We start from the raw sequence: 26,282 nt of genomic DNA, 5'->3' as shown, positions 1-26,282 counted from the left end.
TGTTTTCTTTTCTTTTTCCTTTTTTTTTTTTTTTTTTTGAGATGGAGTCTCGCTCTGTCGCCTAGGCTGGAGTGTGGTGGCATGATCTCAACTTACTGCAACCTCCACCTCCCAAGTAGCTGGGATTTAGATACGGGGTTTCACCATATTGGCCAGGTTGGTCTCGAACTCCTGACCTCAGGTGATTTGCCTGCCTCGACCTTCTAAAGTGCTGAGATTACAGGGGTGAACCACCGCACTGGCCTTTGCCTCTGTTTTCGTAATCATAAAACCTGCAGAAAAAACCTCCAGTGGAATTATGAAAATTTGATGATATGCATGCAGAAAGCGTTCTGCAAACTCTGTTTTGCTAGTTTGGGCGTTTAGTGTTGTTTTTTATGTAATTAGTACAGGCTGTAAACTTAGCAATTTAAGCAAGATGGGAGATCGAGGGTTTGTCAGGGAAGGGGGAAGTTTGGGCTGAAATCATGACCTCTTGGGGGTGGGAAGAGGAGGCTTTGGGGTTGTTGGGTCTGAGCCCTTCTACCTTGGGATGAGTCCACGTCCCGACTCCTCTGCAGAATGGGGTCATGTTCCGAGAAGGGGTCCGGGATAGCTGCGAGGCATCCGGACCAATGCTGAACAAAAGACACCGATGATCTTTGGGGGAGCTAAAACTCTTGCCGAAACCCGGGATCGAACCAGGGACCTTTAGATCTTCAGTCTAACGCTCTCCCAACTGAGCTATTTCGGCTGGGCAGCAGGGGTCGCTCTCGCCGTGACTCCGGCCCGCGCAGCGCCTTCCCCGCGCAGGCGTAGCTCGTTTCGCGTCAGCAGGCCTCACATACTTTATAAGGTCTTCCCGGGCGCCCGGCGGCAGCGCTGTCTCTGTGGCGCAATCGGTTAGCGCGTTCGGCTGTTAACCGAAAGGTTGGTGGTTCGAGCCCACCCAGGGACGCACGGGGATTTTTGCCCTCCTATAATAACAAAAAGATGAGTATCGCCTCTCTTTTGGTCGGGCTGCCGCAGACTCGCCGCCCCCACGCGCGCACTCCGATGACCTTTCCGTCTCGGGTGATCCGGGGCTGCACGGCGCAGGCACGACCACGGAGGCCAAAAGCGCAGCGGAACCTCCCGGCTCCGGGTTCCAGTTTCCGCACGCGCTCCGAGCCTCTTTGGGCGACGGCCCCGGGGACCCGGAACGCTAAGGAGGACGAACCTCAGAGGTTGTCTGAAGGCCGAGGCCAAGATGGCGGCGCTGTCAGGTGAGCGCGGCGCCGGCGGCGGGTGTGGGGCCGCGCGGGTCTGGGGCCGTGGGAGCCTCAGGTGCCGTGGTGTTGTCGTGGGTCGGTGCCGGCGTCGTCGCCGCCGTCCTCTCCGGGCTTGTCCGAGCCGGCCGCTCCTCGGGCTCCCGCCTGGCTTGCGATGAACGGTCTCCGTTATTGCGTCCAGGGTACAGTCGGGGAAACCGAGACCCGGCAGGTCATGACGCAAGCCCCCAGCCCCAGGAGGGCGCTCGGGGCGGAGGCTGGAGGGGTCCCGCTCACGTCCCCGAGACCAGGGCACAGCCCGCGAGGCTGCCCTTGAGATGCCCCGGAGAGAGCGTGGCCTGCCTGACATGCTGGGAAACTGAGGCCCATTGAGGGTCCGAGACTCCTCGAGGTTACAGGGCCGGGCCTGGAAAGAAACAGGACCCAGGGCATCCAGACCACCCTGCTGGACCCTCCACCTCCCTCCCCAACCCTGTGGGGTAAGGGCCTCTCGCAGAGCGGATCTCAGCCTGTCCCGCTCCAGGGACTTTTTTGGGATCAGCTGAAGCCTGCGAACCCCTGCTCAGATAAAGTTATAATGCATGGAATAAAATCCATAGAATTGCAAGGAAATCAGTTATACGGAGAGGCAGTTATTAAAAGATTGTCTTGAAACCTGATTGGCTACTTAGTAATCTAAGCGCTTTCCTTATGAACGCGATCTAGCGGCAGGTCTAACTACGACTGTGGTTGGAAGGAGTGAGAATTGCAAGTCAGGCTTTGACGATACAGAAAGGTCTGCAACCCCTGTACCATGGCTAGGAAACCTCTGTGATTCCTCTTGGTGAAAAATTACAGGACCTGCTAATACTGCCATATTTTGTTGTCTGTGCTAAGAATTTTTTATTTTTTTTAATTTATTGAGACAGAGTCTGCCTGTCACTCAGACTGGAGTGCAGTGGTATCATGGCTCATCACTGCAACCTCTGCCTCCCGGCTTCTGGCACTTCAGTGTCCTGTGTAGCTGTGTGTGCCATTGCCTGGCTAATTTTTGTATTTTTAGTATAGATGGGGGTCTTGCCATGTTGCCCAGGCTGGTCTCAAACCTCTGAGCTCACACAATCCTTCCACCTCAACCTCCCAAAGTGCTGGGATTACAGGCCTGAGCATGAGCCACCGCACCCAGCCTACACTAAGAATTGAACAAAGGGCTAATTTTCCATAAGATGCTGGTGACAACAAAGACATTTTGTTTTTTTATTCCAAGCAAGTTCACAGTTCCTCACCAGGCCCCTTGTTAAGAATGCCTGGCCCTGGCCGGGCGCGGTGGCTCAAGCCTGTAATCCCAGCACTTTGGGAGGCCGAGACGGGCGGATCACGAGGTCAGGAGATCGAGACCATCCTGGCTAACACGGTGAAACCCTGTCTCTACTAAAAAATACAAAAAACTAGCCGGGCGAGGTGGCGGGCGCCTGTAGTCCCAGCTACTCGGGAGGCTGAGGCAGGAGAATGGCATAAACCCGGGACGCAGAGCTTGCAGTGAGCTGAAATCTGGCCACTGCACTCCAGCCTGGGCGACAGAGCGAGACTCCGTCTCAAAAAAAAAAAGAAAAAAAAAAAAAAAGAATGCCTGGCCCACGGCGCGGTGGCTCACGTCTGTAATCCTAGCACTTTGGAAGGCCAAGGTGGGCAGATCACCTGAGGTCTGGAGTTCAAGACCAGCCTGACCAACATGGAGAAACCCCGTCTTTACTAAAAATACAAAATTCGCTGAGTGTGGTGGTGCATGCCTGTAATCCCAGCTACTCGGGGGGCTGGGGCAGGACAGTCGCTTGAACCCGGAAGGCGGAGGTTGCAGTGAGTCGAGATCGCACCATTGCACTCCAGCCTGGGCAACGAGAGTGAAACGGTCTCAAAAAAAAAAAAAAAAAAAGCCGGACGCAGAGGCACAGAATCCCATCACCTCAGAAGTTCTCAGAAGAGCCATTTCCTCTGCTAGGAGCTTATCCAAAGTCCTGAATTTTCAGCTTGGGAAACTGACGCCCGGAGTGGGGCAGCTCCCACCAGAGCCTGGAGCTGGGCAGTTAGCCTGTCTGCTGTGCCCAGCCTCAGGCATGCCAAGAAGTAGGTCACAGGCCTGTGTCCTTCAGAGAGTTGTGGCCTGGACGGGGCCATGGAAAACAGCAACCCCGGATGAAGCTAAGGCTGGGGTGAGGGAGGGGCTCAGAGGGAGGAGAAGGCCCCATGAACTGCTGCATTCGGGGGCATCAAACCCTGGCCCTGGCCCCTGGAAGCTGCCTACAGCCTCTCCATCGGGCCTCACCCCGCATCTGTTGGGGCCACAGCAACAAAGTACCATCACCTGGGCAGCTTAAACAACAGAGCTGATGTTCGCACAGTTCTGGCGGCTGGAAGGCCAAGACTGGGGGTCAACAGGGTTGGTTCCTGCTGAAACCTCTGTCCTTGGCTTGCCCATGGCCATCTGCTCCCTGCATCATCCCTCTGTACGTGTTTGTATCCTGAAAGTCTTTTCTTACAAGGACACAAGTCATATCAGATGAGGGCCCACCCTCATGACCTCACCACATTATAATGATGCTTTATTTTATTTTTTGAGATGGAGTCTCCCTCTGTCACCCAGGCTGGAGTGTGGTGAAACGATCTCAGCTCACTGCAACCTCTACCTCCCTGCCTCAGTCTCTCAAGTAGCTGGGATTACAGGTGCCCGCCACTACATCCAGCTAATTTTTGTATTTTTAGTGGAGACGGGGTTTCACCGTGTTGCCCAGGCCGGTCTCAAACTCCTGACCTCAAGCAATCCACCTGCCTCGGCCTCCCAAAGTGCTGGAAATACAGGCATGAGCCACTGCGCCCCGCGATTAATGATCCCTTTAAAGACCCCTTCTCCAAAAGCAGTCACATTCTGAGGTCCTGGGGTTAGGCCTTCAGCTACAGGTCAAGTGGAGGGACACAGTTTAGCCGTCACCAGCACCAAGCCTGCCTTTCTGGCTTCTTCTTTGTGAGCCAGGATTCCTGGCACCTCCAGGCGTTTCCCCGCCGCAGAGTGCCCCTGGGTGTGGCAAGGCCCTGCTCTGGCCTCAGCCTTCGCCTCGGGAAGGCTCTCCCAGGAGCGTTCGTGCAGGCGCGTTCCCTCCTCTGTGCTTCCTTTGAGGCTGGCTCCTCTAGGGGTGCATTGCTGTGTAGGTTGATGTGGGCAGCGCCCTGCCTGCTCAGCTGACTACAGATTCCTGGAGGATAGGGCCTGTGCTCAGCTGCGTGGGAAACCCCCGAGCACCAGCCAGGGCCTGGAGCACCCCGCACATGCTTGTCAGGCACAGCTGAGGACAGGACGAGCACTGGGCACCCAGGGAGGCCCTGGCATTGCCAGGGTGGCAGGCACCCCACAAGCATGCATAGATGGAGATAGAACCGGGTGCCGGCAACAGGAGGACCTGGGGTGCTGGTGTAGGCGGGACGCCCCGGGCATCTGAGCTGAAACCTGCCTCATGAGAAGGGGCCAGTGGTGTGCAATTGTGAGGCGGGGTGTCCGCCGCAGGGGAGCAGCTGGCGCGGAGGCCCTGGGGCAGGAAAGCAGCAGGTACCGGTGAATATCGCCAGGGCGGGGAGACGGGGCAGCATTTGGGTTTCTTCTGGGGCCATGGGGTCTCAAGCAGGGGACTAAGAGTCGCTCATATTCTGAAAACCCCCTTGTTACCTAATGTTTGTTAAGTGGCACTTGAGGTGGGGTCAGAGCTAGGCCATGCGGGCAGGAGCCTGACGGGGAAGTGCCTGGAGGCTGGCCCTGTGGCCCATCCAGGGGTCCTGAATCGGTGGCCCCTGGTGCTGCCCACGGCTCACTGTCCCCACCCCTGTGGTCCTCTCTGCAGCTCCTGGCCTGCGCGGCTTCCGGATCCTTGGTCTGTGGTGAGTGCCTGAGTCTCCAGCCCTGAGCTGGGAGGGGCCTTCAGTAGCGCCAGACGAAAGGGGGCGGGCCCTTGTGAAGGTCATGTGGTGCGTTAAGGACAGGATGCAGGTGACGGTCTGCACTGCACGCTGCACGTGATGTGCTGGGACCCTCCCTGGAACAGTCCATGCAGTGGCAAAGGCTGGACAGTCAGGAGGAAAGCCCTGTGGGCCTGGCTCAGCACCGTCAGAGCGCACCGCCACTTGTCATGGGAAGGCATTCTGTGAGCTCTGTGCAGATGGCAGCCACGGGCAGGCCTCCTGGAGACCCAGGCGACTGAAAGGGTGGTGAGGGCGCATGCCCAGGGATCTGACCTTGGTCACATGTGGAAGGCCTGGTCCCAGTTTCCTTCTGTGGATGATCCTGCAACCGTCCTTGCTTGGACACTGTTGACCTGCTGGGTACATCACAAAAGAAACTCCATTCAAGTCTGGGCCATCATTCGGGGTCAGAGCAGTGGCCAGATGGCCCCAGGGGCTCTGGCCAGTGGCCCAAGTGCTGACGGGCAGAGGCGAGAGCAGTCCCGCATCAGGGAGGGGAGAGGCAGGACAACAGTGAGTGCGACTGGGGGAGTCGGAGGGGCCTGGGACGGCCACTGACCCGCGCTCCATCTCCCGGCAGCTCCAGCGTGGGCGTGGCTGTGCAGGCACGAGGTGTCCATCAGAGCGTGGCCACCGATGGCCCAAGCAGGTGAATCTGGCCTTCTGGGGCAGGCCGTACCCCCTGCCCCACCCCCGCCCCTCCTTCATTTTCTGCATCAGCGCCGCAGCCACAGGGGTGCCTGGATAGGGCGGGGAAGGGGTCGCACATCCTGGTCCCTGGCCTCATGTGGGTCCAGGCCTCTGGTGCGGCTGTGGGGGCCGGTATCCGCCTCTGGGAAGTACCTACGTGGCTGACGCCTCCTGTGCCCATGTGTCTCTGTGACAGCGCCCAGCCTGCCCTGCGGAAGGCTGGAGCCATGGTTCCCAAGTCCAGCAGCCGGGGCGAGTATGTGGTGGCCAAGCTGGATGACCTCGTCAACTGGGCCCGCCGGGTGAGTCTACTATGAGCTGCAGGCCCTCCTGGAGCGCCAGGGCCTCTCTGCACACTCACAGGCAGACATATACACACACACACAAATGTACCGACATGTACACACACAACACATGCATGGACATGCGCACATGTGCATGCAAGCTCACTTGTATGGACAGACGTGTGTACATGCACCACACATGCACAGTTATGCACACATACACATATGCACACCCATGCACACACGTACGCACACATGCATATATGCACACTTGCACACACGCACACTCGCACTCATGTGCACATGCACACACATCCACACACTTGCACACACGCACACAAAAACATGCACACACATGCACACTCGTGCACACACGTGTACTTATGTGGACACATGCATGTGCGTATATTCGCACGCATGCACACAGGCACACTCACTGATGCACACACACCCCTGCGGCCTGGAGCAGGCTGGACCTTCCCGGAGGCCCCTGTGCTGGCCTGGCGGCCTGTGGTTCCATCTGAGTATTCAGACCCTGCTTGAAATGACCTCCTCCCTTTCCGTCATTCTCTTTCTGGCTTCTGTGTGTTCCTCTTGTTTCTCTTTTAAGGTGAAAGTGGTGTTTTAAGTTAAAAGGAGCGCGTGTGAAGGCAGTAGATCCTTCTCAGTACCCATCTAAAGCCTCCCCTGCCTGTGCTTTTGGCAGCAGCCCGCACGCAGCCCCTGCAGCGTGAGCACGGGCAACTCCCTCCAGCGCCTGCGGCACTTGCCGCCACAGCCCGGGTCCAGCAACGCCCCATGGATGGACGTTCACTGTTTCCTTTTGTTTTTTGTTTCCTAAACAATGCCACGGTGACCGCCCTGTCAGGGCTGCAGTGGTCCAGACAGGGATGCCCAGTGCAGGATAGTTTCTAATGGAGGGAACCCAAGAATGGCCGCAGGCCATCCCGACACAGGCTTCTTTCTGGCGGGCAAGTGAGCCTGGCCATTTCTGCCCGGGCAGCCCTGCCTCGCTCTGTAGCTTGGCCCTGTCACCCGCCAACACATGCAGCAGGGGCCCCTGCCAGGTCTCAGAGCTGTGTGCAGCGACAGCAGGAGCCGTGGGGGAAATGAGAAGCCGCATGGGTGGAGGAGAGGGAGGGCGTGGCCAAGGAGATCCCAGAGGGCTTCCCGGAGGCATGGCACCTGGTATGCGGACCCAGATCTAGTTCATGCAGAGAGTTCCCGGTTAGACCTGCGCTGCCACTCGCCTGTAGCCCACACGCTCAGAGAGTGGCTGCAGCCCCCTGTTGAAATGGTGGGACTTAGGATACACAGGGTTCGCGGAACTGTGGGATGAGGACAGATCTCACCCGTTTCTATTTTATTTTGAACGTGGCTGGTGGGGCGCGCTTGACAACTCTCTTGGGGCCCGGAGGCTACCTGCAGGAGCCGCTGTGCCTCTCACCTCTGCCGGCTGCCGCCCCGGGACATGCGCCGGGGGTTCTAGGTGCTCCACGTGGACTCTCATGCTGCGCCACGCGGGGCTCCAGGGGTGGCGTCTGACGCGAGCCTGGCCTCCGCAGAGTTCTCTGTGGCCCATGACCTTCGGTCTGGCCTGCTGCGCCGTGGAGATGATGCACATGGCCGCACCGCGCTACGACATGGACCGTTTTGGCGTGGTCTTCCGCGCCAGCCCGCGCCAGTCCGACGTCATGATCGTGGCCGGCACACTCACCAACAAGATGGCCCCAGCGCTCCGCAAGGTAGGCCTCTTCCCCGCCGCCCAGCCGCCCCCAGAGTGAGCTGCGCACGGACCCCGCCTCTCTTCCAGGTCTACGACCAGATGCCGGAGCCGCGCTACGTGGTCTCCATGGGGAGGTGAGTGCAGGGCGGGGCGTCTCCAGGGACGGAAGTGGCGCGAGTGCTGGCCTGGCTGTGCCCTAATGGCGCTTATCGAAAGTGTCATTTACATTCGGTGAAAATCCCACGTGGTCCCAGCTCTGCCCTTCAGCCGTCTTGGTGCCTCCACCCCACGCAGAGGTGCTGCGGGTCCTCTCCCCAGAACCATTGCTCCTGTCCGCCCCCACGCAGCAGAGCCCACATTCCGCCCAGTTCTCTGCTTTACCCACACCTAAGTGATGATAAGTGCTGTAGATGGTTTTATAATCTCAGCCATCTAACTTGCCATAAATTTTTTTTCTTTTTTTTTTTTTTTGAGACAGTCTTGCTCTGTCACCCAGGCTAGAGTCCCCTGAAACAATCTCGGCTCACTGCAAGCTCCGCCTCCCAGGTTCAAGCAATTCTCCTGCCTCAGCCTCCCAAGTAGCTGGGACTACAGGCACGCACCACCACACCCAGCTAATTTGTGTGTTTTTAGTAGAAACGGAGTCTCACCATGTTGGCCAGGCTGGTCTTGAACTCCTGACCTCAGGTGATCTGCCCACCTCAGCCTCCCACAGTTCTGGGATGACAGGCGTGAGCCGCCGCACCTGGCCTTGCCATCATTTTTAGTCATTTCCCCATAACCTTGAAAGGTATTTAGTCTCTTAACATTTTAAAATATTTATTTATTTATGTATTTGAAGACAGAGTCTAGCTCTGTCACCCAGGCTGCAGTGCAGTGGCGTGATCTTGGCTGACTACAGTCTCCACCTGCCAGGTTCAAGCGATTCTCCTGCCTTGGCGTCCCAAGTAGCTAGGATTACAGGCGCCCGCCACCATGCCTGGCTAATTTTTATATTTTTAGTAAAGACAAAGTTTCACCATGTTGGCCAGGATGGTCTCTATCTCCTGACCTCATGATCCACCCACCTCAACCTCCCAAAAGTAATCCCAAAGTGCTGGGATTACACTCATGAGCCACCGTGCCCAGTCAATATTTATTATTTTTATTTTTTAGAGACAGAGTCTCACTGAGTTGCCCAGGCTGGAGTGCAGTGGTGCAGTCATAGCTCACTGCAGCCTTGAACTCCTGGGCTCTAGCGATCCCCCAACCTTAGCCTCCCAAAGTGCTGGGATTACAGATGTGCTCCACTGTGCCTAATTTTTTAAATTTTTGTAGAGATTGGGTATTGGGAAGTTTACCCTTTTAAAGTGAGCAGTTCAGTGGTTTTTAAGCCACCACCTCTAATTCCAGAACATTCTCATCACCCCCAAATGAAATGCTGTCCCCATCAGCAGTCACTCTGCATCCCCTTCCAAGCCCCGGTGCCCACACCTCCCCTCCCTATCTCTGTGGATGGGCCCTTCCTGGACATTTCACAGAAACAGGATTACACGCTGCATGGCCTTCTGTGTCTGGCATCTCTCACTGAGCATGACATCCTCAAGGTGCATCCATGCGGCGGCCTGTGTCCGAGCCTCGCTCCTTTTCTTGGCTGAATAATGTCCCACTGTGTGGATATATTACTGATCTAATTCTAAACAGAGAATCAGAATATTCCAGAGTTTTCATAACCGTCTCCCACTACTGGGCATTCAGGTTAGGTCCATTTTTACAGTGTGGGAAGCAGTGCTGGGAGTGGAGTCTGTGTGGTCGCCTGGGGTTTCCAGCTACCTGCCCCGGGTGGACCCCAGCATCTCACTGACAGAGCCGGAATCGGGCGAGGGCCTGGCGTGAGGCTCAGCCGCGCCATAGACAGGGGCTGGGTGTTGGCACTGTGGCTGCTTGAAATGGCTTTTTGTTGACACATGTGATCCGACACTTTCCAGCCCCAGGAATCGATGGTCAGGAGCCCCCTCGGGAGGGGAGCACTGTTCCCCGAGTTAGCAGCCACGCGTGTGCTCGCGCCCCACTGGTCCCACGGAGGCTCGGGGAGCCTGTACATGTTTGCTCATTGCTTCTCCGTGACAAGTTCCAGCCTCGTTGGTGCCTGACCTGCAGTGGAAGGCGGGTGGGGATGGGGCGAGGCCTCGTGGAGGGAGGGTGGACAGGGCAGGTCCCCGGCAGGTGCTCCTCACGGCACCTCCCCCACAGCTGTGAGGAGGGAGGGTGGGCAGGCAGGTCCTCAGCACGCTTCCCTCACGTCCCCTCCCCCACAGCTGCGCCAACGGAGGAGGCTACTACCACTACTCCTACTCGGTGGTGAGGGGCTGCGACCGCATCGTGCCCGTGGACATCTACGTCCCAGGTAGGGCTGGGACCACACCGCCCACGAGAGAGCTGGGGACAGGGCCAGCGCCACACGGAGCCCAGCGGCCCATGTGAGGGAGTCCCACACCCCCAAGAGACGGCGGGCTCCCCCATCCTATGGATGAGCCGACTCCGGGCTCTCCGTCTTAGTGGAGCGTGTGCCCTGTGAGAAGTCGGCGATGTATTCAGCCATCAGAGGGAGCAGAGGGAGCAGGGGAGGCTGAGTGGAATCCCTGACACTCGCCTGCTTTAAAGCAGTTTCACACGGTCCTGCCTGACAGAAACCAAAGACCTGCAGTTAGAAATACCAAGAGAGAAGGTTCCTGGAGGCCAAGGACAGCGTCCCACGCCCTCACCCTTATAGAAGGGCACGCAGGACTTCCTTTGGCAAATGAGAATGTGGGAGACTCCGTTTGACTGTGAGGTTAGGGTGAGTTTGACCATCAGGAAAGCAATTAGGAGTAATTATTTAGTACCAGTATATCCCCACAGCGTTTGGGCTATACTGATACTAAAAAGGAGCACTGGCTGCATACCTGAGATTCACATCGCATGGGGAACGCTCTTTATATCTGGTGATCCTGTGGGAGTCTTGCGCCTCACGTGGTCCCACGAGGGCCACCCGGGCGTTCACCTGGACACCATGGACAATGGTCCATGGTAGGCAGGCTTAGAGGTGGCGCTCATGTGGGACAAGGGATAGAGGCCCTGTTCTTGGCCATCCTGTGCTGCAGCATTAGCGCACGCGCAGAGAGCCCAGCCCTGAGTCCCGAGTCTGGAGGGTTGGGCAAGCGGGAGGCACGTCCTGGCGCCTCTCAAAAGTGGAGGAACAGGTTCTGACTTTGGATTCCGCTTCCCTGGAAAGAGCGTTGATTTGCTCAGCATTCTGCACTGTTCAGGTCACCTAGGGGCAGTGGACAGGGCAGCCTGGACCTCGCTGTGACCCTCGTCAGCACAGAGAGGTCCATTCCGGGTCAGGAGCTCAGCCCATGCCCCTGGCATCTTCCTCTGCAGTGCAGACCAAAGGGGCAGGGTGCGAGCATGGACTGTGCTCCTCCCTCCCTCCCTGCGGACTGTGCCCCTCCCTCCCTCCCTGCGGACTGTGCCCCTCCCTCCCTCCCTGCGGACTGTGCTCCTCCCTGCGGACTGTGCTCCTCCCTCCCTGCGGACTGTGCTCCTCCCTCCCTCCCTGCGGACTGTGCTCCTCCCTCCCTGCGGACTGTGCTGCTCCCTCCCTCCCTGCGGACTGTGCTCCTCCCTCCCTCCCTGCGGACTGTGCTCCTCCCTCCCTGTGGACTGTGCCCTCCCTCCCTCCCTGCGGACTGTGCCCTCCCTCACTCCCTGCGGACTGTGCCCCTCCCTCCCCCCTGCGGACTGTGCCCCTCCCTCCCTCCCTGCGGACTGTGCCCCTCCCTCCTCCCTGCGGACTGTGGACTGTGCCCTCCCTCCCTCCTGCGGACTGTGCCCCTCCCTCCCTCCCTGCGGACTGTGCCCTCCCTCCTCCCTGCGGACTGTGCCCCCCCTCCCTCCCTGCGGACTGTGCCCTCCCTCCCTCCTGCGGACTGTGCTCCTCCCTCCCTGCGGACTGTGCTCCTCCCTCCCTGCGGACTGTGCTCCTCCCTCCCTGCGGACTGTGCCCCTCCCTCCCTCCCTGCGGACTGTGCCCCTCCTCCCTCCCTGCGGACTGTGCTCCTCCCTGCGGACTGTGCTCCTCCCTCCCTCCCTGCGGACTGTGCTCCTCCCTCCCTCCCTGCGGACTGTGCTCCTCACTCCCTGCGGACTGTGTTCCTCCCTCCCTCCCTGCGGACTGTGCTCCTCCCTCCCTCCCTGCGGACTGTGCTCCTCCCTCCCTCCCTGCGGACTGTGCTCCTCCCTCCCTGCGGACTGTGCTCCTCCCTCCCTCCCTGTGGACTGTGCTCCTCCCTCCCTTCCTGTGGACTGTGCTCCTCCCTCCCTTCGACAATCTGGACTTGCCCGAACTCTGCCAGGTGGGCCCAGCCGCCCTTTCCCAGGCCCTGTGGTGGCCTTGTCCTTTCCCACCTGTTTCCACTCCTGCTGTCCCTGTTGGGCCCTGGGCTGTGTCCTCTTGCTCAAGCCCTTTGCTCTGAGCCTGCCCGGCAGCTGGGGCTGGGGGATCCCCAGCAAAGAGCTCTGGCTTGGGGCTCAGAAAGGGGGTCATCGGGTCCTTGTGGGATGCCCGGGCCCTGGGCCGCCTCCCCTCCCTCCGCCCAGCCCCCCTGTCTTCATCTCCGTCCAGAGCAGCCCCAGGCCCTGCTACCCATTGCTAAGTGTGTCTGGTGAGCGCTGGTCCCCATGGAGTCCTGAGGTCTAAAGCTGGGGGCCGGGTTAGTGAGGTCAGCATCTTGTCCAGGAGGTTCCTGTGGCAGCCCAGGATGAGCCACGGGAGGAAGGCAGTGGGGCCTTGCCCAGGGGAGGACCCCAGTCTTCCTGCAGGGACGTCCCCCATGCCGGCTGCCAGCCCCTGGCCCCTGCGCCCACCCTGGGCTACCAGCCTCCACCTTCAGGCTGGCACGGGAGGCCCCTCAAAAGCCGAGCCGGCTGCGCTGTGCACGTGGTCACACAGGCTCTGGCTGCGGGAAGGGAGACTGAGGCAAGGTCCCTGCAGGCTGCCCACCCACGGCCGAGGCCCTGCTCTACGGTATCCTGCAGCTGCAGAGGAAGATCAAGCGGGAGCGGAGGGTGCAGATCTGGTACCGCAGGTAGTGCTGCCACTGCCACCGGAGCCTGTCGCCGTCCTGTCCCCAGCCTGCTTTTGTCCCGTAAGGTTGTCAATAAATTTGCCCTCAGGCCGCTGCCTCCCAGTGTGGTGTGTGGGTGAAAGGAGCCAGGGACCTGGGGGACCACAGACCCCCAGCAGCGTGCCGCCCTTGGGTTGGGGGTGGTTGGAGCAGAGCCAGGGGCAGAGACGGGCACTGTGCCTGCCAGCAGGTCCTTTCCTGCTGCTCTGTGAAGACCCTGGTGTGGATGTCGCAGCCCAAAGTCCCAAGCATGGAAGGCCCCACACCCTTCCCTCCTGGGAGGGCCCTGACTCAGTCTCCCACTGTGCCTTAAGGCAGGCTGAGCAGAGCCTGTCTGAGCCTACCCCGGGGTTCAGAGTGTGGCCTGTGGCCTGTGTGTGAACTCGGGCAGGTCGCCACTGCCCTCTGGCCCATTTCCAGGCAGTGGGATGGGCTGGTTAGCTGAGGGCTGGGGCCAGGGAGATGGGGAGATGGCACCTGGTCCAAACCAAAGGGCTGCAGGGCAGGGCCGTGAGCCTCACAGGCTATCTGACCCCACTTTGGGGACCCTCTCCACCCAGGGCTTTCGGGGGACCCTGGCTTCACCCCACCAGCCCCTTCATCCGTCGAAGTCCAGTCCTCACCAGGGACGTGCATTCATTCAGCAAACGTCCCATCTTCCTGTGTTCAGCGCCAGACGCCACCGGTGCTGGAGACCCCGCTCTCCAGGCCCACCCTGCATGCCTGCTGCGCACCAGGACAGTGCTGGGGACCGGCAGTTATGACAGGCCAGGCTGGGATGGGTCCCAGGAGACCGGGGCGGGGGTGGGGAGTAGGCGCCCAGCCTGGAGGCAGGACATGCGGGGGTGGGGACGGGGCATCGGCCAGCGGAACAGCAGTCCTGGGCCGGAGTGCAGAGCACAGGAGCCGGCCTTCTCTCAGGGCATGGAGGTCAGTAGAGAGGGCGGGCAGGACGGCCCCAGGAAGGTGGGCGGGCTGCACGCGCGTGGACGCAGGGGGCAAAGCGGAGGCGTGGGGTGACCAGCTGGGCACAAGGGCACGGACAGGCAGGACCCGGGATGTTCCTGGGGTCAGGCAGGTGGGGCTACCCCTGCCCTGGGCCTAGCAGGGTTGATGCCTCCCGCGAGGAAACAACATCTGGAAATGGGAGGCTCGGGGCACAGGGCTGTCAGCAGCCACGCCGTTCCTGAGGCAGGAGGAGGAGTTCAGGGTGTGCCAGGGCGGGCAGAGAAGCGGGCTCCTGCCTGGGGTGGGCAAGGGTCCTTGTCTCACCCGGCCATGATGCTGCCACCCTCTGAGACCCTCACCCCACTGTAAAGGGTCAAGTGGCTTTCGTCTGAGGAAGGGACATCGGGCATCGGCTGGAGATGTCTGCCATGGGCAAGACAGTGCGGGGGGGGGGGGTCCTGGGGCCGCTCAGAAACCTGGAGGGGAGTCACCTGCTTTTCCTGTGTCCGTGGGATGGACAGGAGATGAGAGAGCAGCCGCTGGAAGTAACAGTCACAACTCACTGTGGACCAGCCAAGCCAGCGCCGGTGTTTACTTCACTTCAGAGACCTGGCAGCGGGCCGCAGTGACCCCTCACAGAGAAGCTGGGAAAGCTGCTGGTGACACACAGCTGGGATCAGCCCGGGGCTGGCGGGAGAGCCTAGGCTCCCGGCCAGGAAGGCACGGAGGAGGGCACGGCTGTGGCTGGGCCGGGGTGGGGGCTCATCCCTTGGTGACCAGGGGCGTGATCATCTGCGGGAAGGCGTAGTAGCGGCAGTCAGCCGGTGGGACCAGCGCCATCACCTCGGTACGGATGTTCTCCCTCCGGAAGCCGGCCTCCAGCAGCGCAGGCACCTGTGTCTCCTGGTCGGGGATGGTGCCAGGTCATCTCTGAGGGCCATGGGGGTCACGTGCACCCTCCCCTCATTGAAGAGTGTTTACAAATGGCAGGGCCCGGGTGGGCGGCTGCAGCTGCCGTGGGGCATGTGGTAGGGCAGCCCTGGAACCCCAGCCCCACACCAGCATCACCCGGCTCAAGCCATCCCCAGGGCACCTACTCCACCGTTCTCCAGACCTTGCCAGTGTGGCGGGTGGAGCCAAAGAATCACCACAGGAAAAGAAGACAGGCCATTAGTTCCCATTTTCGAAGAAAAACTGCCCCAAGGGCCACAGGCACCCAGCCAGCTCTCACAACAGCAGCCCAGGGCAACCACATAGAGCCCTTCTCAGACAGGCTGCCTCTCCCAGGCGGAGGGAACAGCCAGACAAACACTGCTGAACCAGCGAAGACAGCCAGGTGGAGGCGGCCGGAGGGAGGGGAACACGCGGGGCTTGGGCCGAACCACAGGGCACTGGGGAGCCATGGGAGGGTGTTGAGATGGTGAGGGACTTTGATTTCCATTTTGTTTTTGTTTTTTGAGATGGAGTCTCGGTCTGTTGCCCAGGCTGGAGTGCAATGGTGCGATCTCGGCTCAGAACAGCCTCTGCCTCCTAGGTTCAAGTGACTCTCATGCCTCAGCCTCCCGAGTAGCTGGGATTACAGGCGCCCGCCACCACGCCTGGCTAACTTGTATTTTTGGTAGAGATGGGATTCTGCCATGTTGGCTAGGCTAGGCTCAAACTCCTGAGCTCAAGTGATCCACCTGCCTTGGCCTCCTAAAGTGCTGGGATCACAGGTGTGAGCCACCATGCCCAGCCTGATTTCCTTTTTTTTTTTTTAATTTTCTTTCTTTTTTTTTTTTTTCTTGACACAGGGTCTGGCTCTGTTGCCCAGGCTGGAGTGCAGTAGTTCGAGCTTGGCTCACTGCAACCTCTGCCACCTGGGCTCAAGCAATCCTCCTACCTCAGCCTCCCAAGTAGCTGGGAGTACAGGTGTACACCACCACACCCAGCTAGTTTTTTGTATTTTTTTAGTAAAGATGAGGTCTTGCTCTGTTGCCCAGGCTGGTCTTGAACTCTTAGGCTCAAGCAATCTGCCTACCTCAGCCTCCCACAGTGCTGAGATTACAGACCTGAGCCACCGCTCCTTGCAGCCACCGCACCAGGCAAAGGACTTTGGTTTCTAAATGAACCAGCACAGTCCAGCCCACCCAGGGGGTCAGGAAGGGACCCTCCCCAGGTAGCAAGGTGGCTCCAGCAGTCCCTTCCCACCCCCACCAAGGTCACTGCCTGGAGACCCACGGGAACTCCAGGTGGGCGCACCTCAAACATGGTGGTGATGTCTGAGTACTTGGACTTCATCAGCTCCCCCCAGGAGGTGAGGTTGCAGTAGGTGAGGACACCCCCCGGCTTCAGCAGGCGAAAGGCGTGGTTCTATGGAAGGGGAGTGGCCAGTGGTCACAACGGAGGTGGGGGTGTGGGCAGAGGGGCATCCCCGAGGGCCTCCAGCATCCCAACAAGTCAGAGAGAACCACCTTGATGAAGTTGAACTGGTGTGTGTGCCAGGTCTCCTCCGAGAGTGGGTACGTGTCGTACAGGATCCCTGCACGGAGGACAGAAGCCCACGCGGTCAGGGCAGGGCTCAGCGCGGGGCTCAGCACCTGGCCCAGCCTCACCCAGCTCATCCCCGAGCAGGTGGAGGTGCAGTGAGATGGGGCCGTGGGCAGAGGTGGGGCTCCCACGCGGGCTTGAGAACCCCGAGATCGCCTCCAGGGCTCCTCCGTCAGCGTGCCCATCCCCAGTGCCCTGCTAGCCCTCACAGCCAGGCCCACACCCACCTGGGCTCTGTCCCCCCAGTGCACATCAGAGGGCCCCCCACAAGCGAAGGAAGGGCTGCAGTGGAGCTGGGAGGCCCACCCTGTGATATGTCCCCTCACCCCTCACCATCAAAGTGACCGTCAGGCAGGGTGGGCGCCACATCCTCCCACAGGCCTTTCAAGGGGACGACCTTGAAGAGGGGAAAAGAAAAAGCGGACAGGGTAGAGAGTCCCCCAGGATCTCCCCACCTGCAGAAAGGGAGCGGCCGGGGGACTCCCGAGAGAGAAGACCATCTCCTCTACCTCTGGCAGCCCCAGGCCCCCAACCCCAGGAAGCAGTGCCCTCACCCCAAGGAGTGGGGATCCTGGAGGGCCTGCGGGCAGAGGGGCACCTTGTGTGTCTGCCGCGGGGCCCAGTCCTGGAGCCGCTGGAAGACGCCGTCATTACACTCGATGATCCAGTGCTCATCAATGGGCGCCTCCTGCACCTTCGACGCTGCGATGGCCATGCCAAAGCCCACCTCCAGCACCCGGCCCCCTGGGCAGACACAGGGCGCCCGACATCACTAGGTGGGCCGGGCTTAGGAGGCTGCCTGGAGGAGGGGGCACAGGGCAGGGCAGGGGAGACTGCCTGAAGGAGGGGGCACAGGGCAGGGCAGGGCTGGGGAGACTGCCTGGAGGAGGGGGCACAGGGCTGGGCTGGGGATCTGCCTGGAGGAGGGGGTGCAGAGCAGGGCTGGGGGTCTGCCTGGAGGAGGGGGTGCAGGGCTGGGCTGGGGAGGCTGCCTGGAGGAAGGGGCGCAGGACTGGGCTGGGCTGGGGAGGCTGCCTGGAGGAGGGGGTTTAGGGCAGGGCTGAGGAGGCTTCCTGGAGTAGAGGGCCTAGGGTAGGGCAAGGCTGGGCTGGGGAGGCTGCCTGAAGGAAGGAGCGCAGGGCTGAGCTGGGGGTCTGCTTGGAGGAGGGGACGCAGGGCTGGACTGGGCTGTGAGTCACATTTGCCACAGGACGGGAGGGCGCCCTGGGCCAGCATGGACAGAGGCAGGCGGAACACAGTAGTCCTGAGCGGGAACAGCGTGGGCCCTGGCCAGCGGCCAGAGAGAGGATAACCAGCCAGGGAGGCCGAAGATGGCCGCTTTTGGGGCCAGGCCTGTGGGGAGGCAAGAGCCTTGGACTTTGAGCCCAGCCCACGCTGTTTGTCCCCGGTCCCTTATCTCTCAGGTTGGTTACTTTTCTCTCCCCCTCCCTCCATCTGAAAGTTGGATTTGCAAGAGTGGTCAGGCAAGACCTGGACTTGAGACTATGTGGGAGGGGAAGGGCTGCTCCCCAGTGGGCCACACATGACCCCCAATCCTAATTGGCACTGGACACTGGACGTGCCCATTTTCAGGGTGCGAACACTGGGGCCCGGCCCTGGGATGGGGCCTGTGCGGGGCCAGGGAGTCCTTTCTCAGCAGCCCTCAGCCTCTGACGCCAGGCAAGCCAGGGCCACCCCGGGGACAGCTGTCTCCCCGAGCTCAGCTTTCTGGGTGCTATTCTTAGCCAGGGGAGTTGGGGCTGCTCTCCCAGGCAGACAGAAGGGCAGCCTCTCCCTGGCACGACCCCTTCGTCCCGATCTCAGACAGGGAGCTGGGGACCCGGTTCCACCCAGGTCTCGCGTTTGAGGTCCCCATCCGGAGAGCGGGGGTCTCACTCCCCCTGGAGGGCAAGTTCCTGGTACTTAGGCGGCGCCTAATGTGTGCGGGGCCCCACTCCTGCGGCACTCCCCGTGAACGCCTCCGTGTGCCCCCAACTGCAGCCCCACTTCCCAGGCCAGGAGACAGAGGCGCCCCAGCGGGAGGGTGGGTCCCCGGGTCGGGGCAGCCCCAGCCTCAGTTTCCCCTGCGGCCCCGGGGACGGTGCAGGCCGGGTGGGGGCTACCTTTGGAGGCGGCGGCGGCGGCCAGCGAGTGCATATAGGGGGTCTCCCAGCGCTCCATCACCGGCTTGCCCAGGATGCGCAGGTGAGTGTCCGCCGCGTCGTAGGCCGCGGGCGCCGCCCCCCACGCGGGGCTGCAGTTCTCGCCGGGCGCGAAGATGGGGGTCACGTTGGGGGCGCTCATGCTGCAGGCTGGACGGCGACCCGACTTGGATCGCGCAGCGCCCGGGCCCGCTCCCTGCAGGGCCTTGTGGGCCGGGGGCGGGTCCAACAGGCCCGGGGGGCGGACCCGCGAGAGGACGCGCGCGGCTCCGGGAGCGGCCTCTAGCGGCGGCCACGCGAGAGGTGGCGGGAGCGGGGTTGGGGCCCCGGCTGCCGCCTCCCCAAGGAGCCTGGGTGCCCTCTCTGTGGAGCGAGCACCGCAGCCCCGCGCCGGGGGAAGCGAACCTGCAGACCGAGGACCGGAAGGCCCTGCCTTGCCGCTTACGTGCCTCGGTTTCCTCACCTGTCAGCACGCAGAAAGCCCCATCCTCGCTGGGGTGTCAGAATCTGAGGATCTTTCAGGCGCTGTTGAAAGTGCTTTAAGTGTTTAAAATCATTTAATCTTCAGAAGATGCTACAGTGAGCTCTCCTTTTTAAATAGAGACGGGGTCTTGCTATGTTGCCCAGGCTGGTCTCAAACTCCTGGGCTCAAGCGATCCTCCCGCTTCAGCCTTCCAAAGTGCTGGGATTACAGGCGTGAACCGCCGTGCCGGCCAGGTTCTGTACTGTCATTTTTTCTTTTCTTTTTCTTTTCTGGTTTTTTTTTTTTTTAAGTGAAAGCAAGTTTATTAAGGAATAAAAAAGAACGGCTACTCCATAGAGCAGCTGACTGTCGTTATACAGATGAGGAAACTGAGGCTTTGAGAAGCAAAGCCTGGGGTCTGGTGGCCACGAGGGTGGGGACCCAGGATTAGAGCTCTGATGCCCCTCTTTCTTTCTTTCTTTTCTCTCTCTCTCGATGGAGTCTCGCGCTGTCGCCCAGGCTGGAGTGCAGTGGTGCAATCTCGGCTCACTGCAACCTCCACCTTCCGGGTTCACACCATTCTCCTGCCTCAGCCTCCTAAGTAGCTGGGACTACAGGCGCCCGCAACCACACCCGGCTAATTTTTTGTATTTTTAGTAGAGATGGGGTTTCACCGTGATAGCCAGGATGGTCTCGATCTCCTGACCTCATAATCTAACCCGCCTCGGCCTCCCAAAGTGCTGGGATTACAGGCGTGAGCCACCGCGCCCCGCCGATGTCCCCCTTTCATGTGCCCACGTCACACTCCCATAGACTGGGTGTTACCTGAGACCCCGGGACCCTGATGGGGGCCTCTGCCCAAAGACACCTCCAGTTCTGGAGACCAGGACTTAATCCCAGCAGTGCCCTTTCCTCGGGCAGCCCTGCAGCTGGGGGGTGCAGGGGTGGAATTAGGCCTCTGCAGCCCAGGGTAGCCCCTTAGGGTCAACCACACCCCCGTCTGTTTCCTGGGGGCCCCCAAGCCCGCTGCGGTGGCCTCCTGCTCTGATACCCGGTTTCCTTTCCCCTCTGAATGTGGGGCCACGGTCATGAGCCCTGAACACTGCCTGCCTGCCATGCATTCTGCACAGGTTAACAGGTGGGGCAGTTATTACACCCATTTAACACATGAGGAAACTGAGGCCCAGAGAGGTTGAGGTCACAGGTTGCAGCAGAGCCAGGGTGTGAACGCAGGCAGCCTCCGAAACAGCTGTCACACGCAGCCTTCCCTGCACCACCTTGTCTGGGTAGCTGCCTGCCCTGTCACTCCACATACCCCTGCCACCTCTTGCACAGCTCCTGTGACCCTCAGCCCCAGGCCTTGGCACATGCTCTTCCCCCTGCCTGGACAGCCTCTCTCCTGGCCAGGCCGCTTTCTCTTTCTGTCTCAAGCTGAGCCCACGTGTCCTCTAGGAGACACCCCTATTCTGCCCCAGGACAGGCATGTCCTGATCAGAAGCTGTTTTGTTTGTTTGTTTTTGTTTTTCTGAGACAGAGTCTTACCCTGTTGCTCAGGCTGGAGTGCAGTGGCGTGATTTCAGCTCACTGCAACCTCCGCCTCCTGGGTTCAAGCGATTCTCCTGCCTTAGCCTCCTGGGTAGCTGGGATGATAGGTGTGCGCCACCACACCTGGCTAATTGTTGGTAGGGACAGGATTTCACCACGTTGGCCAGGCTGGTCTCGAACTTCTGACCTCAAGGGATCCACCCGCCTCGGTCTCTCAAAGTGCTGGGATTACAGGTGTGAGCCACCGTACCCGGCCAGAAGCTGTTTCATTTATTTATTTATTTTTATTGAGACGGAGTCTCACTCTGTCGCCCAGCCTGGAATGCTGTGGCATGATCTCCTGCCTCAGCCTCCCGAGGAGCTGGGACTACAGGAGCCGGCCAAAACACCCAGCTAATTTTTTTTTTTTTTTTTTTTTTTGTATTTTTAGTAGAGATGGGGTTTCAGCGTGTTAGCCAGGATGGTCTCCATCTCCTGGCCTCATGATTGGCCCACCTCAGCCTCCCAAAGTGTTGGGATTACAGCCGTGAGCCACTGCACCTGGCCAGAAGCTGTTTTATCTCTCTTTGGTAGTTCACTAATGGAAGGTATTTCTTCATAGTTCTAGCCTCCTTCTCACAGGGCTGTCAGTGATCCTGGCACACAGAACATGCTTGATAGGCCGGGTGCAGCTGCTGCCGCCTGGGATCCCAATGCCTGGGGAGGCGCAGGGGCTCAGGCCTGTGATCCCACCACTTTGGGAGGCTGAGGTAGGACGATTGCTTCAGTGCAAGAGTTTAAGACCAGCTTAGACCACACATAGAGACCTCTTCTGTACAAAAAAACATGTTTTAAAAATTAGCCAGGGCCAGTCGCGGTGGCTCATGCCTGTAATCCCAGCACTTTGGGAGGCCAAGGCGGGCAGATCACCTGAGACCAGCCTGGCAACATGGTGAAACCCCATGTCTACCCAAAATACAAAAACTAGCTGGGCGTGGTGGTACATGCCTGTCATCCGAGCTACTCAGCAGGCTGAGGCAGGAGAATCCCTTGAACCTGGGAGGCAGAGGCTGCAGTGAACATCACGCTCGGTGAAATAATCCAGTCACAATAGGACAAATCCTGCGTGAATCCACTCCTAGGAGGTCCCTGGAGTCCTCAGATTCACAGAGACAGAAAGTAGGATGGGCTGGCGGTGCCAGGGGCTGGGGAGGGGACAAGAAGTGAGTATTTCACAGGGCAGAGTTTCAGTTTGGGAAGATGAGAAGGTTCTGGAGAGGACAGTGGTGATGGTTGCACGGCAGTGGGAATGTGCTTAATGCCACTGAGCTCTGCACCTAAAAATAATTGAAATGGGGCCGGGCGCGGTGGCTCACACCTGTAATCCCAGCACTTTGGGAGGCCAAGGTGGGCGAATCACCAATTCAGGAGATTGAGTAGCTGAGATTACAGGCATGTGCCACCGTGCCTGGCTAATTTTTTGTGTTTTTAATAGAGACAAGGTCTCACCATGTTCCCCAGATTGGTCTCCAACTCCTGAGCTCAAACGATCCACTTGCCTTGGCCTTCCAAAATACTGTGATTATAGGTGTGAGCCACCTGGCCTGGACTTACTTATTAAGTCAGGGTCTCGGGCCGGGCGCGGTGGCTCATGCCTGTCGTCCCAGCACTTTGGGAGGCCGAGGTGGGCAGATCATGAGGTCAGGAGATCAAGACCATCCTGGCTAACATGGTGAAACCCATCTCTACTAAAAATACGTAAAACTAGCCGGGCGTGGTGTCGGGCACCTGTAGTCCCAGCTACTCACGAGGCCGAGGCAGGAGAATGGCGTGAACCCGACAGGCGGAGCTTGTAATGAACCGAGACCGTGCCACTGCACTCCAGCCTGGGTGACAGAGCGAGACGCTGCCTCAAAAAATAAAATAAGGCCGGGCGCGGTGGCTCAAGCCTGTAATCCCAGCACTTTGGGAGGCCGAGGCGGGCGGATCACGAGGTCAGGAAATCGAGACCATCCTGGCTGACACGGTGAAACCTCGTCTCTACTAAAAGTACAAAAAATTACCTGGGCATGGCAGCGGGTGCCTGTAGTCCCAGCTACTCGGGAGGCTAAGGCAGGAGAATGGCATGGACCTAGGAGGTGGAGCTTGCAGTGAGCCGAGATCGCGCCACTGCACTCCAGCCTGGGCGACTGAGCGAAGCTCCGTCTCATAAATAAATAAATAAAATAAAACAAAATAAAAATAATTAAAATGGAAAATTTTATGTCATGTATATTTTACCACAAGAAAAAAAGGGGACCAAAACTATATACTGTGTGTTGGATCTGTTCATAGTCACACTGGGAGTAAATTCAGATCAGTGTCTGCACAGCCTTTTTCTCGCTGCCTTTGCCCTGGGGTGGAAGGAAGGAAATGAATGGGGAAGAGGGAGAAGCAGGCTCTTCTAGTTCTTTCTTTTTTTTTTTTTTTATTTTTTAAGGTGGAGTCTCACACTGTAGGCCAGGCTGGAGTGTAGTGGCGTGATTTTGGCTCACTGCAACCTCCACCTCTCATGATCAAGCAATTCTCCTGCCCCAGCCTCCTGAATAACTGGGATTACAGGATTACAGACATCTGCCACCACACCCAGCTAATTTTTTTTTTTTTTTTGAGATGGAGTTTTGTACTGTCGTCTGGGCTGGAGTGCAATGGCGCAGTCTCGGCTCACTGCAACCTCTGCCTCCCGGGTTCAAGCAATTCTCCTACCTCAGCCCCTTGAGTAGTTGGGATTACAGACACCGCCATCACACCTGCCTAATTTTTGTATTTTTAGTAGTGATGGGGTTTCGCCATGTTGGCCAGGCTGGTCTCGAACTCCTGACCTCAGGTGACCCTCCGACCTTGGCCTCCCACAGTGCTGGGATTACAGGCATAAGCCACTGTGCCCGGCCTGTATTTTTAAAAATATATTATTTAGGCCGGGCGCGGTGGCTCAAGCCTGTAATCCCAGCACTTTGGGAGGCCGAGACGGGCGGATCACGAGGTCAGGAGATCGAGACCATCCTGGCTAACATGGTGAAACCCCGTCTCTACTAAAAAAATACAAAAAACTAGCCGGGCAAGGTGGCGGGTGCCTGTAGTCCCAGCTACTTGGGAGGCTGAGGCAGGAGAATGGCGTAAACCCGGGAGGCGGAGCTTGCAGTGAGCTGAGATCTGGCCACTGCACTCCAGCCTGGGTGACAGAGCGAGACTCCGTCTCAAAAAAAAAAAAAAAATATTATTTATAAGCAGCTTGTACCTGACTTCCTTCTTTGGGCCACATTCTGTGCATTTCATCCACCCACTGCTTCATTGTTCATTTATCCAGTCACCAATAGATGCACGTGTGGTTGTTTCAAATGTTCTAGTCTTGTTTTGTTTCGGTTTTGTTTTGTTTTTTTTTTTTGGTAGAGACAGGGTCTTGCTGTGTTGCCCAGGTTGGTCTCGAGCTCCTGGGCTCAAGTGATCCTCCTGCCTCACCCTCCCAAAGTGCTGGCATCACAGATGTGAGCCTCTGAGCCCAGATTTTTTTTTTTTTTGGCAGGGTTTGGCTCTGTGGCCCAGGCTGGAGTGCAGTGGTCGGATGTTGGTTCACTGAAACCTCCAACTCCTGGGCTCAAGCCATCCTCCCACCTCAGCCTCTAAGTAGCTAGGACTACAGGCGCGTGCCACCAAACCTGGCTGATTTTTGCATTATTATTATTATTTTTGTAGAGATGGGGTTTTGTCATGCTGCCCAGGCTGGTCTGGAACTCCTGGGCTCAAGCGATCCTCTCATCTCGGCCTTCCAAAGTGCTGGGATTACAGGCATGAGCCACTGCATCCGGCCAGTTTTATTTTAAATAGGGTTTTAGTCTCGGCTACTCGGGAGGCTGAGGAGGGAGGATAGCTGGAGCTCAGGAGTTCAAGGCTGCAGTGAGCTATGATTGCATCACTGCACTCCAGCTTGGGCAACAGAGTGAGACCCCATCCCAAAATAAAAGAAAAAAAAAGTGTTTTTGTTCTGTTTGCCTGTGATCTTGTTCCTTGTGTATGTATGTGTGTTTTTCTTTGAGACAGAGTCTTGCTCTGTCGCCCAGGCTGGAGTGCAGCGGTGCGATCTCGGCTCACTGCAACCTCTGCCTCCCGGGTTCAAGCAATTCTACTGCCTCAACCTCCCAAGTAGTTGGGACTACAGGTGCCCGCCACCACGCCCAGCTAATTTTTCGTACTTTTAGTAGAGACGGGGTTTCACGGTGTCAGCCAGGATGGTCTCGATCTCCTGACCTTGTGATCCACCCGCCTCGGCCTCCCAAAGTGCTGGGATTCCAGGCGTGAGCCAGCGCGCCCGGCCCTTTTTTTCTTTTTTAAAAGGGAGTCTTGCTCTGTTGCCCAGGCTGGAGTGCAGCGGCATGATCTCGGCTTACTGCAACCTCTACTTCCTATGTTCAAGCATTTCTCGGCCTTAGCTTCCCGAGTAGCTGGGATTACAGGCGCCCACCACCACGCCTGGCTAATTTTCTTTTGTATTTTTAGTACAGACGGGGTTTCACTATATATGTTGGCCAGGCTGGTCTCGAACTCCTTACCTTAATTGATCCACCTACCTCGGCCTCCCAGAGTGTTGGGATTATTGGTGTGAGCCACCTCACCCAGCCTTGTTTCTTGTATTTATTTAATTTTGTGATGATGAATAAATCAAACGATCAGGTTATCAATGTGCTGTGAGATTAAGGAGAAAGGCAGTAGGCATGACGTACCCGGTTTGACAAAACCCTGCGTGTCACCTGTTTACCACGGTCAGCCTTAGACGGGTTTCTCCACCTCCTACTGCTGACATTGGAGGACGGCTATTATTTTTTTGGAGGGACCGTCCTGTGCACTGCAGGGTGCTGAGTGGCCTCTCTGGTCTGGACCCACTACATGCCAGCAGCACCCCCGACTCAAGATGTGACAACCAAAACCGTGTTTTCAGACATTGCCAAGTTATCCCCTAGGGGGCAAAGTCACCCAGGAGAAGAACCACTGATGTATGCAATTAACAGATGCAACTAAAACAGTATTTGGCTATTAATAGGAATAGCACTTGGGGGGGTCAATAGTAATGGAATTTACTTAATTGTTTTGATTTGATTCCAGTCCAGTCCCGAACTGGGTGACTTTGACCAAGTGACTCAGCCTCTCGAACCCTCGGGATCCTCTTCTGTGAAATGGGGACAAGAGAAGGAGCCTCGCGCGGGACGGCCACGTGCCGCTCCCGCTCCGTCCGCCCGAATGGGGTGCCGGCGGGGACACTCCCACTTCCCCCAGCGCCCCACACGGCTCCACCGCTTCCCAGTAGAGAGTTAAAGAGGAAGCCGCAGCCGCGCCTGCGCCCGCCGTGCCTAGCCCAGCTCGCCAGAGGCTCCCGCGCGCACACGCACGCAAGCTCGCAAGCACGCGCACGCACGCACGTGGCTCGGCCCGCGCGCATCCTTCCCTCTCAGGGGCGGGGCCAGCGCAGGGACTCCATTTACCAGAGCGCCCCGCGGCAACGCTGGGAGGCTCCGAGGAGGAAGGGAAACGCGCGACGGCGCCG

General features: G+C 58.6%; 2 protein-coding genes and 2 non-coding genes across 6 annotated transcripts; 2 read left to right on the top strand and 2 right to left on the bottom strand.

The window, feature by feature from the left end:
• Nucleotides 1-660: 660 nt before the first annotated feature.
• On the bottom strand, nt 661-733 carry TRNAF-GAA. The gene has a single exon. It is a non-coding gene; the product is annotated as a tRNA-Phe (tRNA).
• A 130-nt stretch (nt 734-863) lies between these two features.
• On the top strand, nt 864-937 carry TRNAN-GUU. Its single transcript has one exon. It is a non-coding gene; the product is annotated as a tRNA-Asn (tRNA).
• On the top strand, nt 903-13,139 carry NDUFS7 (NADH:ubiquinone oxidoreductase core subunit S7). Of its 2 annotated transcripts, none has more exons than XM_033200448.1 (8): nt 903-1,244; nt 5,117-5,153; nt 5,815-5,883; nt 6,121-6,226; nt 7,774-7,953; nt 8,022-8,068; nt 10,232-10,320; nt 12,949-13,139. In XM_033200448.1, the coding sequence occupies exons 1-8, from the start codon at nt 1,229-1,231 to the stop codon at nt 13,044-13,046; spliced, it is 642 nt and encodes a 213-aa protein (XP_033056339.1). In that variant the 5' UTR covers nt 903-1,228; the 3' UTR covers nt 13,047-13,139. The 2 variants fall into 2 exon arrangements, with proteins under 2 accessions (XP_033056339.1, XP_033056340.1); XM_033200449.1 differs by lacking the exon at nt 12,949-13,139 and adding an exon at nt 12,907-12,947.
• A 1,449-nt stretch (nt 13,140-14,588) lies between these two features.
• On the bottom strand, nt 14,589-18,960 carry GAMT (guanidinoacetate N-methyltransferase). 2 transcript variants are annotated; one of them, XM_033200447.1, is made up of 6 exons: nt 18,682-18,956; nt 17,157-17,302; nt 16,892-16,955; nt 16,483-16,550; nt 16,271-16,381; nt 14,589-14,932 (listed from the first exon to the last, which is right to left on the bottom strand). In XM_033200447.1, exons 1-6 carry the CDS (start codon nt 18,860-18,862, stop codon nt 14,792-14,794), a joined length of 711 nt encoding a protein of 236 aa, XP_033056338.1. In that variant the 5' UTR covers nt 18,863-18,956; the 3' UTR covers nt 14,589-14,791. The 2 variants fall into 2 exon arrangements, with proteins under 2 accessions (XP_033056338.1, XP_033056337.1); XM_033200446.1 differs by lacking the exon at nt 14,589-14,932 and having other exon boundaries at nt 15,974-16,381; nt 18,682-18,960.
• Between the last annotated feature and the right edge of the window lie 7,322 nt (nt 18,961-26,282).

This window comes from Trachypithecus francoisi, unplaced genomic scaffold, assembly GCF_009764315.1.
Source record: "Trachypithecus francoisi isolate TF-2019V2 unplaced genomic scaffold, Tfra_2.0 Lachesis_group5, whole genome shotgun sequence".
Taxonomy (NCBI): domain Eukaryota; kingdom Metazoa; phylum Chordata; class Mammalia; order Primates; family Cercopithecidae; genus Trachypithecus; species Trachypithecus francoisi.
The sequence above is the reverse complement of the archived record's forward strand: the minus strand, read 5'-3'. Positions and strand labels throughout refer to the sequence as shown.

Excerpts from the sequence above, each read along its gene's own strand:
- NDUFS7 (XM_033200448.1), top strand. Across the intron at positions 5,154-5,814 it reads TTCCGGATCCTTGGTCTGTG|CTCCAGCGTGGGCGTGGCTG; the intron begins GTGAGTGCCTGA and ends ATCTCCCGGCAG. Across the intron at positions 8,069-10,231 it reads TACGTGGTCTCCATGGGGAG|CTGCGCCAACGGAGGAGGCT; the intron begins GTGAGTGCAGGG and ends CCTCCCCCACAG.
- GAMT (XM_033200446.1), bottom strand. The coding sequence starts at position 18,862 with ATGAGCGCCCCCAACGTGACCCCCATCTTCGCGCCCGGCGAGAACTGC. Across the intron at positions 17,303-18,681 it reads CGCCGCCGCCGCCTCCAAAG|GGGGCCGGGTGCTGGAGGTG; the intron begins GTAGCCCCCACC and ends GTGTCTGCCCAG. Across the intron at positions 16,956-17,156 it reads CCCCGCGGCAGACACACAAG|GTCGTCCCCTTGAAAGGCCT; the intron begins GTGCCCCTCTGC and ends CCCCTCTTCAAG.